The 15,684-nt window shown below is 46.4% G+C and overlaps 1 protein-coding gene across 2 annotated transcripts in view; it reads right to left on the bottom strand.

Moving 5' to 3' along the window:
* The window catches only part of fbxl17 (F-box and leucine-rich repeat protein 17), a 324,960-nt gene that overhangs the window by 19,381 nt on the left and 289,895 nt on the right, over positions 1 to 15,684 (bottom strand). For both annotated transcript variants that reach the window (XM_020475182.2, XM_020475189.2), the window contains one exon: positions 7,470 to 7,612. In XM_020475182.2, the coding sequence (XP_020330771.1) occupies positions 7,470 to 7,612 (143 nt within the window). The remainder of the gene's footprint in view (positions 1 to 7,469; positions 7,613 to 15,684) is intronic.

Raw genomic sequence — 15,684 nt, 5'->3', positions numbered from 1 at the left:
GTTAGAGAGAGAGACGGAGAGAGAGAGAGAGAGAGCCATCACCAGTTAGAGAGAGAGACGGAGAGAGAGAGAGACATCACCAGTTAGAGAGACAGAGAGAGAGAGAGTCATCACCAGTTAGAGAGAGAGACCGAGAGAGAGAGAGACATCACCAGTTAGAGAGAGAGAGAGAGAGAGAGAGAGAGAGAGAGAGAGAGAGAGACATCACCAGTTAGAGAGAGAGAGAGAGAGAGAGAGAGAGAGAGAGAGAGAGAGAGAGAGAGAGAGAGAACCATCACCAGTTAGAGAGAGAGACGGAGAGAGAGAGATGGCGAGAGAGAGAGACATCACCAGTCAGAGAGAGATGGAGAGAGAGCGCCATCACCAGTTAGAGAGAGAGATAGAGAGATAGAGAACGCCATCACCAGTTTGAGAGAGAGAGAGCCATCACCAGTCAGAGAGAGAGAGCCATCACCAGTTAGAGAGAGAGAGAGAGCCATCAACCAGTTAGAGAGAGAGAGAGAGAGAGAGAGAGAGAGAGAACCATCACCAGTTAGAGAGAGAGACGGAGAGAGAGAGAGAGCGAGAGAGAGAGAGACATCACCAGTTAGAGAGAGAGATGGAGAGAGAGCGCCATCACCAGTTAGAGAGAGAGATAGAGAGATAGAACGCCATCACCAGTTTGAGAGAGAGAGAGCCATCACCAGTCAGAGAGAGAGAGAGCCATCACCAGTCAGAGAGAGAGAGAGCGCCATCACCAGTTAGAGAGAGAGACAGAGAGAGAGAGAGCCATCACCAGTTAGAGAGAGAGAGAGAGAGAACCATCACCAGTTAGAGAGAGAGACGGAGAGAGAGAGAGTCATCACCAGTTAGAGAGAGAGACAGAGAGAGAGCCATCACCAGTTAGAGAGAGAGACAGAGAGAGAGCCATCACCAGTTAGAGAGAGAGAGAGAGAGAGAGAGAGAGAGAGAGAGAGAGAGAGAACCATCACCAGTTAGAGAGAGAGACGGAGAGAGAGAGAGAGAGAGAGAGAGAGAACCATCACCAGTTAGAGAGAGAGAGAGAGAGAGAGAGAGAGAGAGAGAGAGAGAGAGAGAGAGAGAGAGAGAACCATCACCAGTTAGAGAGAGAGACGGAGAGAGAGAGAGCTATGCTTATTTATTTTATCTTGTGTCCTTTACCATTTGTACATTGTTAAAACACTGTATATATATATATATTTTATTTATATACTTTATTGTTTTGAAACTTCTGTATGTGTGATGTTTACTGTTAATTTTTATTGTTTATTTCACTTTATATATTCACTTTATATATTATCTACCTCACTTGCTTTGGCAATGTTAACACATGTTTCCCATGCCAATAAAGCCCTTGAATTGAATTGAATTGAATTGAATTGAGAGAGCGAGAGAGAGAGAGACATCACCAGTTAGAGAGATAGAGAGAGAGAGAACACCATCACCAGTTTGAGAGAGAGAGCCATCACCAGTCAGAGAGAGAGAGAGCCATCACCAGTTAGAGAGAGAGAGGGAGCCATCACCAGTCAGAGAGAGAGAGAGCCATCACCAGTCAGAGAGAGAGAGAGCCATCACCAGTTAGAGAGAATCTACTAAAATATATTAGGTAACAACAATCCCATCGCTTCTTGACAATGTCACTGTAATAGTGAAGGTGTAAACTTGGCAGTAGAAAACATAAACAGTATATTTGACCTCTCAGCTTCTTTATCAAATCTAAAAATGTCAAGCAGACAACCTAAGAAAATTAACAACAATGACAAATGGTTTCATGAAGAATTCAAAAACCTAAGAAAGAAATTGAGAAACCTATCCAACCAAAAACATAGAGACCGAGAAAACCTGATCCTTCACTATGGTGAAACACTAAAACAATACAGAAATACACTATGGAAAAAGAAGGAACAGCACATTAGAAATCAGCTCAATGTCATTGAAGAATCCATAGAATCTAACCACTTCTGGGAAAATTGGAAAAGAAACAACAACACGAAGAGTTATCTTTCCAAAACAAAGATGTATGGATAAACCACTTATCCAATATTTTTGGCTCTATAACAAAGAACAAACAGAAAAAGTATATACATGATCATATACAGATGTTAGAATCAACTATTAAAGGCTACCAGAACCCACTGGATTCTCCAACTACATTGAATAAACTACAGGACAAAATACAAACCCTCCAACTCAAAAAGGACTGTGGGGTTGATGGTATCCTAAATGAAACAGCCATCTTGGGAAAATCCTCTGCATTATCATTAACAGCAGACTCGTACATTTCCTCAGCGAAAACAATGTACAGTACTGAGCAAATGTCAAATTGGCTTTTTACCAAATTAGACCACATGTTCACCCTGCACACCCTAACGAACAAACAAACTAAACCAAAGGCAAAGTCTTCTCATGCTTTGTTAATTTCAAAAAAGCTTTCGACTCAATTTGGCATGAGGGTCTGCTATAGAAATTGATGGAAAGTGGTGTTGGGGGGAAAAACATACAACATTATAAAATCCATGTACACAAACAACAAGGTTAAAATTGGCAAAAAACACACATTTCTTTCCACAGGGCCAGGGGGTGAGACAGGGATGTAGCTTAAGCCCCACCCTCTTCAACATATATATATATATATATATATCAACAAATTGGCGAGGGCACTAGAACAGTCCGCAGCACCCGGCCTCACTCTACTAGAATCTGAAGTCAAATGTCTACTGTTTGCTGATGATCTGGTGCTTCTGTCCCCAACCAAGGACGGCCTACAGCAGCACCTAGATATTCTGCACAGATTCCTTCAGACCTGGGCCCTGACAGTAAATCTCAGCAAGACAAAAATAATAGTGTTCCAAAAAAGGTCCAGTTGCCAGGACCACAAATACAAATTCCATCTAGACACCGTTGCCCTAGAGCACACAAATAAACAATACATTCCTTGGCCTAAACTTCAGCGCCAAAGGTAACTTCCACAAAGCTGTGAACGATCTGAGAGACAATGCAAGAAGGGCCTGAAGAAGAGCCCCTTAAGCAAGCTGGTCCTGGGGCTCTGTTCACAAACAGACCCCACAGAGCCCCAGGACAGCAACACAAGTAGACACAAGAGAAAACAAAAAGATAATTACCTGACATATTGGAGAGAATTTACAGAAAAACGGAGAAAACTAGAATGCTAAACTCTGCAAAAAAAAAAGAAACATCCTCTCACTGTCAACTGCGTTTATTTTCAGCAAACTTAACATGTGTAAATATTTCTATGAACATAACAAGAATCAACAGCTGAGACATAAACTGAACAAGTTCCACAGACAGAAATGGAATAATGTGTCCCTGAACAAAAGGAGACCCAGTAACAGTCAGTATCTGGCGTGGCCACCAGCTGCATTAAGTACTGCAGTGCATCTCCTCCTCATGGACTGCACCAGATTTGCTACTTCTCACTGTGAGATGTTACGCCACTCTTCCACCAAGGTACCTACAAGTTCCCGGACATTTCTGGGGGGAGATGTCCCTAGCCCTCACCCTCCGATCCAACAGGTTCCAGATGTGCTCAATGGGATTGAGATCCGGGCTCTTCGCTGGCCATGGCAGAACACTGACATTCCTGTCTTGCAGGAAATCATGCACAGAATTAGCAGTATGGCTGGTGGCATTGTCATGCTGGAGGGTCATGTCAGGATGAGCCTGCAGGAAGGGTACCACATGAGGGAGGAGGATGTCTTCCCTGTAACGCACAGCGCTGAGATTGCCTGCAATGACGAATGACGACAAGCTCAGTCTGATGATGCTGTGACACATGGCCCCAGACCATGACGGTCCCTCCACCTTCAAATCGATCCTGAAACAGAGTACAGGCCTTGGTGTAACACTCATTCCTTTGACGATAAACGCAAATCCAACCATCACCCCTGGTGAGATAAAACCGCGACTCGTCAGTGAAGAGCACTTTTTGCCAGTCTTGTCTGGTCCAGCGACAATGGGTTTGTGCCCATAGGCGACGTTGTTGCCTGTGTTGTCTGGTGAGGACCTGTCTTACAACAGGCCTACAAGCCCTCAGTCCAGCCTCTCTCAGCCTATCGCGGACAGTCTGAGCACTGATGGAGGGCTTGTGCATTCCTGGTGTAACTCGGGCAGTTGTTGTTGCCATCCTTAACCTAACCCACAGGTGTGACGTTCAGATGTACCGATCCTGTGCAGGTGTTGTTACACGTGGTCTGCCACTGCGAGGATGATCGGCTGTCCGTCCTGTCTCCCTGTAGCGCCGTCTTAGGCGTCTCACAGTACGGACATTGCAATTTATTGCCCTGGCCACATCTGCAGTCCTCATGCCCAGGGTCCCTGCTCATCTTTTGTTTTGTGTTTTTCAGAGTCAGTAGAAAGGCGTCTTTAGTGTCCTAAGTTTTCCGAACTGTGACCTTAATTGCCTACCGTCTGTAAGCTGTTAGTGTTTAATGACCGTTCCACTGGTGCGTGTTCATTAATTGTTTATGGATCATTGAACAAGCATGGGAAACAGTGTTTAAACTCTATACAATGAAGATCTGTGAAGTTAATTGGATTTTTACGAATTATCTTTGAAAGACAGGGTCCTGAAAAAGGGACGCTTCTTTTTTTGGTGAGTTTATTTGGCACTAAACAGAGAGTATACAGTGGCAGAATACCTAACCACTGTGACTGACCCAAAATTAAGGAAAGCTTTGACTATGTACAGACTCAGTGAGCATAGTCTTGCTATTGAGAAAGGCCGCCAAAGGCAGACAGGCTATGTTCACTCTGCCAACAAAATGAGTTGGAAGCTGAGCTGCACTTCCTAACCTCCTGCCAAATGTATGACCATATTAGAGACGCATATTTCCCTCAGATTACACAGACCCACAAAGAATTCGAAAAACAAATCAAATTTTGATAAACTCCCATATCTATGTGAAATACCACAGTGTGCCATCACAGCAACAAGATTTGTGACCTGTTGCCACAAGAAAAGGGCAACCAGTGAAGAACACCATTGTACATACATCCCATATTTATGTTTTATGTTTTCCCTTTTGTACTTGAACCATTTGCACATCATTACATCACCGAATATATATACATAATATGACATTTGAAATGTCCTTATTCTTTTGGAACTTCTGTGAGTGTAATGTTTACTGTACATTTTTTGTTGTTTATTTCACTTGTGCTTATTCTCTATTTAACTTGGTTTGGCAATGTAACCATATGCTTCCCTTGCCAATAAAGCCCCTTAAATTGAAATTGAATTGAGAGAGAGAAACAGGTGTAGTCTATGGGATGGAGGGATGGCGGTTGAGAGAGGGATTGGGTTCGCACCAAGGGAGAGATGACGGGTACATTTATTTAGTTCACCTTTATATAACCAGGTAGGCCAGTTGAGAACAAGTTCTCATTTGCAACTGCGACCTGGCCAAGATAAAGCAAAGCAGTTCGACACATACAACAACACAGAGTTACACATGGAGTAAACAAACATACAACCAATAATACAGTAGAAAAAGTCTATATATAGCATGTGCAAATGAGGTGAGATAAGGGAGGTAAGGTAATAAATAGGCCATGGTGGCGAAGTAATTACAATATAGCAATTAAACACTGAAGTGATAAATGTGAAGAAGATTAGTATGCAAGTAGAGATACTGGGGTGCAAAGGAGCAAGATAAATAAATATATAACAGTATGGGGATGAGGTAGTTGGATGGGCTATGCACAGGTGCAGTGATCTGTGAGCTGCTCTGACAGCTGGTGCTTAAAACTAGTGAGGGAGATAAGAGAGGGGAATGAGGGATGAGAGAGTAGGAGGTGCAGGGTGAATGGAGGGCATGGTCACACCTGCCCACCGGGCCTACATGGGGAGACTAGATGCCTACTCCAGCTTCAAACTCCCACTTAGAACCACCCCCTCCCTATTTCTCTCTCTCTCTCTCTCTCCATCATCACTCCATCTCATGTACATTCTACATACGGTTCATATACAGTTGATTTCTACTCTCTCTCTCTCTCTCTCTCTCTGTGACCTGATCATCTGTAGCTCCCCTCTCCACAGACTTGAGCTCACCAAACAAACTGACGCCTCGAACAATAACAGCCCAGAGCTTGACTAGTCAAATCCCTTCACCTCTGCAACATCTATTGACTTCATTTGCAATGCTAAACATGCTTTCAGGGCACAGAGAAGAACAATAGCTTCCAGTATGGCCTTGCTTGGTGTGACCTTGGGAGACCGAACACGTCTCTGCCTCTTCAGGAAAGGATATTCTTCTCGGCTTCTCTTCGCCGTTTATGGCCCATTAAATACCTAATACCTTTCTAATGCCGCAAATTACTGCTCCGTTTAGTGGAATTAACTCCAGAGTCCTCTCTCCTGGCATCTTCACTCTAAATAAATACAAATATTTACCCATCTTTCCTACAGGCCAGAAATATCACTATCAATATCTTTTCCCCCTGGAGTAAGATTTTGATGTTTACATTTTAAAAAACACAACTTTTTTAAACTAGGCAAGTCATTTAAGAACAAATTCTTATTTACAATGGCGGCCTACCGGGGAACAGTGGGTTAACTGCCTTGTTCTGGGGCAGAACGACAGATTTGTTCTGCTAGGGGATTCGATCCAGCAACCTTTCGGTTACAAGAAACAACGCCTCCCATTGTTTGATGTAGTTATTCGCAGTAGACGTTGTAATTCTCTGTGTGTGTGTGTGTGTGTGTGTGCACGTGGCTATAGATATTGATTGTAAGGTCACAGGGGGAGAGGGTACTGCTAAATCACCATAGAGAATAAGCAAGCACCTGTGCTGTAATGTGCTTACTCTTTATTACACAGAGATAAACACGATCCATACAGACCCTGTCCGGGATAATTATGTTAACACAGACCAATTCATCAGTGAGTGGTCCCTAAGGTCCCTCCATACTTTTCTATACATTTACCACATACATATTCATCTTCATTAAACAACTACAGCATAGCGCCACGACCAAGTTCGACATGATCTCTTTGGAAGAGAAATATTATGAAGCATATCCACCCACCCATCTCTGTAATGATGTGGGTCCGTATAGACCACTTCATCAGTGGCATCTGACCGTCTCTTAGCTCCGACACAGGACTGACTCTTGTTTGTTAGGACATAAGGACGTTACACTGGATGTTCCCTCCCCCCTCATACACCAGCCCACGCGGAACAGGGGCGGCCCGAATGCCCGCACACACTGGGCCTACGGGGGCAGTGGCTTACGGACACGCTCTCCTCTGGACACTGTTTAATTGGTCATCCTCTGACCTGGACACCGGTGACCTGGTGTCGCGTGTGGGTGTTTGTGTGTTCCACAGTATTTTAGGGAGAGTGGGCACACCGCTCTTTCTTGTCCTTCACCTCCGTTGCGTGACAATTCACGCACGCACAGGGGGTTCGCACATGAACACGGTAGACGTGTCTACGCATCAGCTTACCTTGTCACACCTCATGAGGCCCAGGTATCGTAGTGACTTGCTGCTTCTGGCAATCTGCGTAGCTCCCTGGTCAGTGATCTCTTTACACCAGCCTGCATCCACTGTCTCTATGGTGCTGCTGTACTGGCCAATCGCTATCAGAGCTATGGAGACAGAGAGGAAAGAAAGGTCATGTAAGGGATGAGAGAGAGAGAGAGAGGTGAGAGAGGAGAGAAGAGAGGGAAGAGAGAAGGGAGAGAGAGAAAGAGAGAGAGAGAGAGAGAGAGAGAGAGAGAGAGAGAGAGAGAGAGAGAGAGAGAGAGAGAGAGAGAGAGAGAGAGAGAGAGAGAGAGAGAGAGAGAGAGAGAGAGAGAGAGAGAGAGAGAGAGAGAGAGAGAGAGAGAGAGAGAGAATACATAAACAGCCCGCTGGTTTGATGACCTGTGTAACTGTCACACACACTGTTCCATTGTTTAGACAGAGCGCACCCACGCACATTTACATTTGAGGCATTTAGCAGACGGCTCTCATCCAGAGCGACTTACAGGAGCAATTAGGGTTCAGTGCCTCGCTCAAGGCCACGTCGACAGATTTTCCACCTTGTCAAATCGGGCAAACAAACCAGCGACCTTTACCGGCCCAACACTCTTAACCGCTAGGCTACCTGCCGCCCAAACACACACATACATGATCACACGGCGCTGGCAGGGTGCCCCACCCTGGCACACTGTCCTTCCCCTGGCAGCGCTGTGACACATGCCAGCGCTCTAATGGATTAGTACGGCAGCAGTCTAAACAAATGTGTGTGTGTGTATGTGACAAGGCTGACAAGCTAAGCACAGAGTGCCAAAGTAAAGAGGGGACTTCATGCCAGAGGATACAACCACTGTCTGTCAGTGCGGGATCGCATGGATCCGTGTGTGTGTGTGTCTCTGTGTGCGCGAGCATGTTACTGTGTTCGTAGTGAAACGCCGACTTCTCATTTCGGTCCATGGCACTTTTTTGTTGTCGCTTCATAGCAGTACAAGGTGAATCGTTTCCGTGTTTCTGGAAACAAACACGTACGCACAATCAAATCTGCCGACACGTCAAACGCTGGGCAGACGGACGAGCGGAACACTACTCTGTGATCGATTCAAAAGACTCTCGACTTTGTTCTCTACAAACTCACACCTTCACTAATGAGTGGAGGATGAGAGGAGGGTGAAAGGGATGACAGAAGAGGTGAAAGGCAAAGTCAGCCTTTGGTCTGCATGCTCTCTCATGTACTTAACCGCCAAAAGCTAACTTCAAATCTATTTAACGAGTAGCATGAGAGACCTCAGGCCTTGCCTTCAAAAGATGAACCCAGGCAGCCTAAATATATGTGAGTTTAAATATAGTGTAGGGTTATAATTGCCCCTGGAAGTGGAGCATGAGGTCAGGTGCTGGTCAGGTCAGAGTGTGAGGATGAGACAGACTCAATGAAATCGGCGGACTTGTATTTCAACCAAACTGATCTCCGTCAATGCACTAACAGCGTCAATACCTTCAGACGCACACACACACACGCACACGCACACACACACACAGAAAGGCATGCCCTCATATCGACCTTTCCATTTCAGACATATTTAGCATACGTGACCTGAAATACACCATCAGCCCAGGGTATGAGTCAAGGTATCAGATTTAGGGGTCGATTCCAGTTACAGTGGATTATGAATGCATTATAATCACCTGCATATTTATAGACTATTTATAGACTGTTACAAAGGGCCACACACATGTACTATACACATACTAAATACAGGGCAGGTGGTCCGAAGCACCACGTCATTAATTACACCAACCTTTATTCTTCCAGTTTAGGATCCAAAGACGCATACAAGCACAGAACAAAGAACCCACATGTCTTAAACCAAGTGCCCTGACCTAGGTCTGCATTACACCCAATACTACATGTTACATTAGAACACTCGGGCAGGAGAGGGCTTTTGAGGGAAAGGAGGTCTATTTTAAAAAGCATTAAATGATACACTTCCATTCCGCCATGAGCATACGGTAGGAGCCTTATTGGCCAGAGAGAGACGGAGATCTGTGCGTGAAAGAGAGACCGACCGGACAGAGGCAGGGGACAGAGAGCTTCCCGTACTCTCCTCGCCACCTCCCACTCGCCTTGTCTGTTCCCAGCAGGAGGACCTAAAACCACATCAGTTGTCCTCCTTTGATGTTTGAACACATTCTTACTACTACTCGCTCTCTCTAGGGAGGAGGGGGAGGGTAAAGTCTGGTCAGAAGGGCTTGGGAAAGTGATGGGGGGGGGGCTTCATTTAAATCTGACCAGACAAAAGTTTGGAGACACACCCCTGTCGCCTCATATATTTGCACTCCCCCCCCGGTAAAACCTATCAGGACTTTGATATCAACACGACAGAGAGCTCTTCGAGAGCAGGGAACATTAACTAGATTCAGATGCGCCTGTTTTTTTATTGAGTGGATGTTCGGAGAGCCGGAACATAATTACAAATCATTTGTAAAATATATTTAAAATATATTTGTCTGAAATACATAACAATTTCAAACCTTGCTTACATTTGTATATGATCACGTGTCTCTCTATTATGCATGGAAATACAGTGGGGCAAAAAAGTATTTAGTCAGCCACCAATTGTGCAAGTTCTCCCACTTAAAAAGAGTGTGACAGACAAAATGAGGGAAAAAAAATCCAGAAAATCACAATGTAGGATTTTTTATGAATTTATTTGCAAATTATGGTGTAAAATAAGTATTTGGTCAATAATAAAAGTTTATCTCAATACTTTGTTATATACCCTTTGTTGGCAATGACAGAGGTCAAACGTTTTCTGTAAGTCTTCACAAGGTTTTCACACACTTGCTGGTATTTTGGCCCATTCCTCCATGCAGATCTCCTCTAGAGCAGTGATGTTTTTGGGCTGTTGCTGGGCAACACGGACTTTCAACTCGCTCCAAAGATTTTCTATGGGGTTGAGATCTGGAGACTGGCTAGGCCACTCCATGACCTTGAAATGCTTCTTACGAAGCCACTCCTTCGTTGCCCGGGCGGTGTGTTTGGGATCATTGTCATGCTGAAAGACCCAGCCACGTTTCATCTTCAATGCCCTTGCTGATGGAAGGAGGTTTTCACTCAAAATCTCACGATACATGGCCCCATTCATTCTTTCCTTTACACGGATCAGTCGTCCTGGTCCCTTTGCAGAAAAACAGCCCCGAAGCATGATGTTTCCACCCCCATGCTTCACAGTAGGTATGGTGTTCTTTGGATGCAACTCAGCATTCTTTGTCCTCCAAACACGACAAGTTGAGTTTTTACCAAAAAGTTATATTTTGGTTTCATCTGACCATATGACATCATCCAAATGCTCTCTAGCAAACTTCAGACGGGCATGGACATGTACTGGCTTAAGCAGGGGGACACGTCTGGCACTTGAGTCCCTGGTGGCGTAGTGTGTTACTGATGGTAGGCTTTGTTACTTTGGTCCCAGCTCTCTGCAGGTCATTCACTAGGTCCCCCGTGTGGTTCTGGGATTTTTGCTCACCGTTCTTGTGATCATTTTGACCCCACGGGGTGAGATCTTGCGTGGAGTCCCCAGATCGAGGGAGATTATCAGTGGTCTTGTATGTCTTCCATTTCCTAATAATTGCTCCCACAGTTGATTTCTTCAAACCAAGCTGCTTACCTATTGCAGATTCAGTCTCCCCAGCCTGGTGCAGGTCTACAATTTTGTTTCTGGTGTCCTTTGACAGCTCTTTGGTCTTGGCTATAGTGGAGTTTGACTGTTTGAGGTTGTGGACAGGTCTCTTTTATACTGATAACAAGTTCAAACAGGTGCCATTAATACAGGTAACGAGTGGAGGACAGAGGAGCCTCTTAAAGAAGAAGTTACAGGTCTGTGAGAGCCAGAAATCTTGCTTGTTTGTAGGTGACCAAATAGTTATTTTCCACCATAATTTGCAAATAAATTCATACAAAATCCTGGATTTTTTCCCCTCATTTTGTCTTCTTAAGTGGGAGAACTTGCACAATTGGTGGCTGACTAAATACTTTTTTGCCCCACTGTACTTGGGAACAGAATTCCCCAATTAAAATAATTTGGAGCTGATTTCCCGGTGATTAATATCCTGTTATTATTTGTTGCTCAGAAAACATGGGGGGGGGGGGGCAAATTGAAGCATGAAAAAGTTGCTCAGCCATTCCCTGACTGCAGTGGGACTCTTAAATCAGATCAGAGAAAATCTTAAATCAGATCCTGTTCAGAGTGGAGATATAACGCGTGCCGACTGTCACCCAGGAGACGTCGTGGATCAGACAGACCGCTCATACTGTCCTCATACTGTTCTCATACTGTTCTCATACTGTCCTCATACTGTTCTCATACTGTTCTCATACTGTCCTCATACTGTTCTCCCCCCGCAGACGTTTCCCCTCAACAATAACTTCTGTACTCGTCTATAGTAACCCGGAAGGTTGCTGGATTGAATCGCTGAGCTGACAAGGTGAATCATTTTTTTTTTAATCGGTCGTTCTGCCACTGAGCAAGGCAGTTAAACCCACTGTTCCCCGGGAGCCTTGACATGGATGTTGATTAAAAGGCAGCCTCCCCGCACCTCTCGGATTCAGAGGGGTCGGGCTAAATACGGAAGACACATTTCAGTTGAACGCATTCAGTTGTACAACTAGGTATCCCCCTTTCCCTTTCCCTACTGCAGGTAGCCTATCGGTTAAGAGCGTCGGGCCCACAACAATAAGGTTGCCGGTCCGAATCCCCGCGCCGACTCTGTGAAAAATCTCACCATGTGCCCTTGTGCAAGGCACCTAACCCTAATTATGCCAGTACGTCGCTCTGGATAAGAACGATATGCTAAATGACTAAAAAAGGAAATTCATTTTCATCCCCCGTCTAGGGGACAGTCTGAGACAGCATCTACTACAACCTGCCATTGGAAACCATTGGCCACGTCCTTTTACACAAGAGGAGCAATGATTCCACCAGAATGCATTGTATGTAGACGGCCATATTATACCCCCCCCCTCCAAATATCCTGGGACTGTGAAAGCAAACCCTGATAAATACACGACCCATCTGAGGTGCTCTCTTACCCTGCACTAGGTTGCACTGTGAATCCACGAGTGTGCATCTGTATCTGTGTACGTCTGTCCAGCGATGATGCTTGGCTATAGATAACCACGAGTGGTTGATGCATGGCTTTTATTATTCATGCTAACGGCGAGAGTTGATTTGGTCCTGGGTGAAAAATGCTCAACTCTTTTTTGTGTGCCCTGAGGTGACTGTACACACTGACTGTATGGAGAGAGAGAGAAAACTGCAGATAAGATCAACTGGCCCTGCCACACAGGGTTCAGAGAAGCAAAGCAACACAAATACACACACACACACACACAAACCAAGACAGATACACCCGGGCCTCATCTCTCGGAACACAAATCCAATAAGGAACGGGAACTCAAACAAATGCGTCTGTGCCACTATTACTCACACACATACAGAGGTAATGTAACACACGCACACACACACGCAGCCACACCGACAAGCGCACAGACACACAGTACACACGGACCAACAATTTCATTAGACATTGTTTCGTTTTTTTTCTTCTTCCCTAGATGGATGATTCTGTCAAAAGACAAAACCTGGATATTCTTCTGTTCTCATTAGGAAGATAACCGGCCTGTCTTAACGGAACGTACACACAGAATGATCGTTCATGTAAAGGGGAGAGGAACACAGGTCCACGGATACACAAAGTCACACACATACATGCACTAACGCACGCAAGCAACACGAGACACACAAATGCAAAAGACTGGTTCGGAGAATTCCAATCCAATTCCTATTACAAACCGGCAAATGGCACATGATTACCGGGAAAATGTCCATTCAGGAAGCTGACAACTCTATTTTTGGGGAACCTTGCATGCTCACTTAGTGCTAGACAGAGGATCACAGTATAGACCATGTGCCTCAAACTAAGAGGGCCAGTGACACACCCAGGAGAGTTTTAACCTTTGCTATTCCACAAAGAAGAAGACCAAGGATAATGACTTTACCCAGATGAACACCTAATTCCCGAAGAGAAGCCTTTCAATAGAGCATCAACATTTAAAGAGGGACAGTTGTTATTTTGGTCAGTGCAGGTACCCATGTTTCAATGGGGTTTCAAGGGGCGACCATACTTGGCGGCAACACATTCCATTAGGCTTCAATACCGTGGCATTCCTCTCTGGCCATATTCAGAGACAAGAGAACCGGGTCACCTGACACGTGCGCGCACACACAGGCTGAATCCCAAATCTCCCCCTCGGAGACTCTCCCCTCATGCACACTACACACCCACTCCCCTCACGCACACTACACACCCTCTCCCCTCACGCATACTACACACCCTCTCCCCTCACGCACACTACACACCCACTCCCCTCACGCACACTACACACCCTCTCCCCTCACGCACACTACACAGCCTCTCCCCTCACGCACACTACACACCCTCTCCCCTCACGCATACTACACAGCCGCTCCCCTCACGCACACTACACACCCTCTCCCCTCACACACCCTCTCTCCTCACACGCGACACACCCTCTCTCCTCACACGCGACACGCCCTCTCTCCTCACACGCGACACGCCCTCTCTCCTCACACGCAACACGCCCTCTCTCCTCACACGCAACACGCCCTCTCTCCTCACACGCGACACACCCTCTCTCCTCACACGCGACACACCCTCTCTCCTCACACGCGACACACCCTCTCTCCTCACACGCGACATACCCTCTCTCCTCACACGCGACACACCCTCTCTCCTCACACGCTACACACCCTCTCTCCTCACACGCTACACACCCTCTCTCCTCACACACTACACACCCTCTCTCCTCTCTCCTCACACACTACACACCCTCTCCCTTCACACACTACACACCCTCTCCCCTCACGCACACTACATACCCTCTCCCCTCACACATTACACACCCTCTCCTCACACATTACACACCCTCTCCTCACACACGACACACCCTCTCTCCTCACACACGACACACCTTCTCTCCTCACACACGACACACCCTCTCTCCTCACACACTACACACCCTCTCTCCTCACACACAACACACCCTCTCTCCTCACACACTACACACCCTCTCTCCTCACACACTACACACCCTCTCTCCTCACACACACTACACACCCTCTCTCCTCACACACACTACACACCCTCTCTCCTCACACACACTACACACCCTCTCTCCTCACACACTACACACCCTCTCTCCTCACACACACTACACACCCTCTCTCCTCACACACACTACACACCCTCTCTGCTCACACACTACACACCCTCTCTCATCACACACTACTACACATCCTCTCTCCTCACACACACCACACACCCTCTCTCCTCACACACACTACACACCCTCTCTCCTCACACACACTACACACCCTCTCTCCTCACACACGACACACCCTCTCTCCTCACACACGACACACCCTCTCTCCTCACACACGACACACCCTCTCTCCTCACACACGACACACCCTCTCTCCTCACACACTACACACCCTCTCTCCTCACACACTACACACCCTCTCTCCTCACACTACACACCCTCTCTCCTCACACACTACACACCCTCTCTCCTCACACACTACACACCCTCTCTCCTCACACTACACACCCTCTCTCCTCACACACACTACACACCCTCTCTCCTCACACACTACACACCCTCTCTCCTCACACACACTACACACCCTCTCTCCTCACACACACTACACACCCTCTCTCCTCACACACACTACACACCCTCTCTCCTCACACACACTACACACCCTCTCTCCTCACACACTACACACCCTCTCTCCTCACACACTACACACCCTCTCTCCTCACACACTACACACCCTCTCTCCTCACACACACGACACACCCTCTCTCCTCACACACACGACACACCCTCTCTCCTCACACACGACACACCCTCTCTCCTCACACACTACATACCCTCTCTCCTCACACACACGACACACCCTCTCTCCTCACACACGACACACCCTCTCTCCTCACACACGACACACCCTCTCTCCTCACACACGACACAGCCTCTCTCACACACTACACACCCTCTCTCCTCACACACTACACACCCTCTCTCCTCACACACTACACACCCTCTCTCCTCACACACTAC

The sequence above is a fragment of the Oncorhynchus kisutch genome, linkage group LG3, assembly GCF_002021735.2.
Source record: "Oncorhynchus kisutch isolate 150728-3 linkage group LG3, Okis_V2, whole genome shotgun sequence".
NCBI lineage: Eukaryota > Metazoa > Chordata > Actinopteri > Salmoniformes > Salmonidae > Oncorhynchus > Oncorhynchus kisutch.
This window is presented reverse-complemented; position numbering and strand designations above follow the sequence as displayed.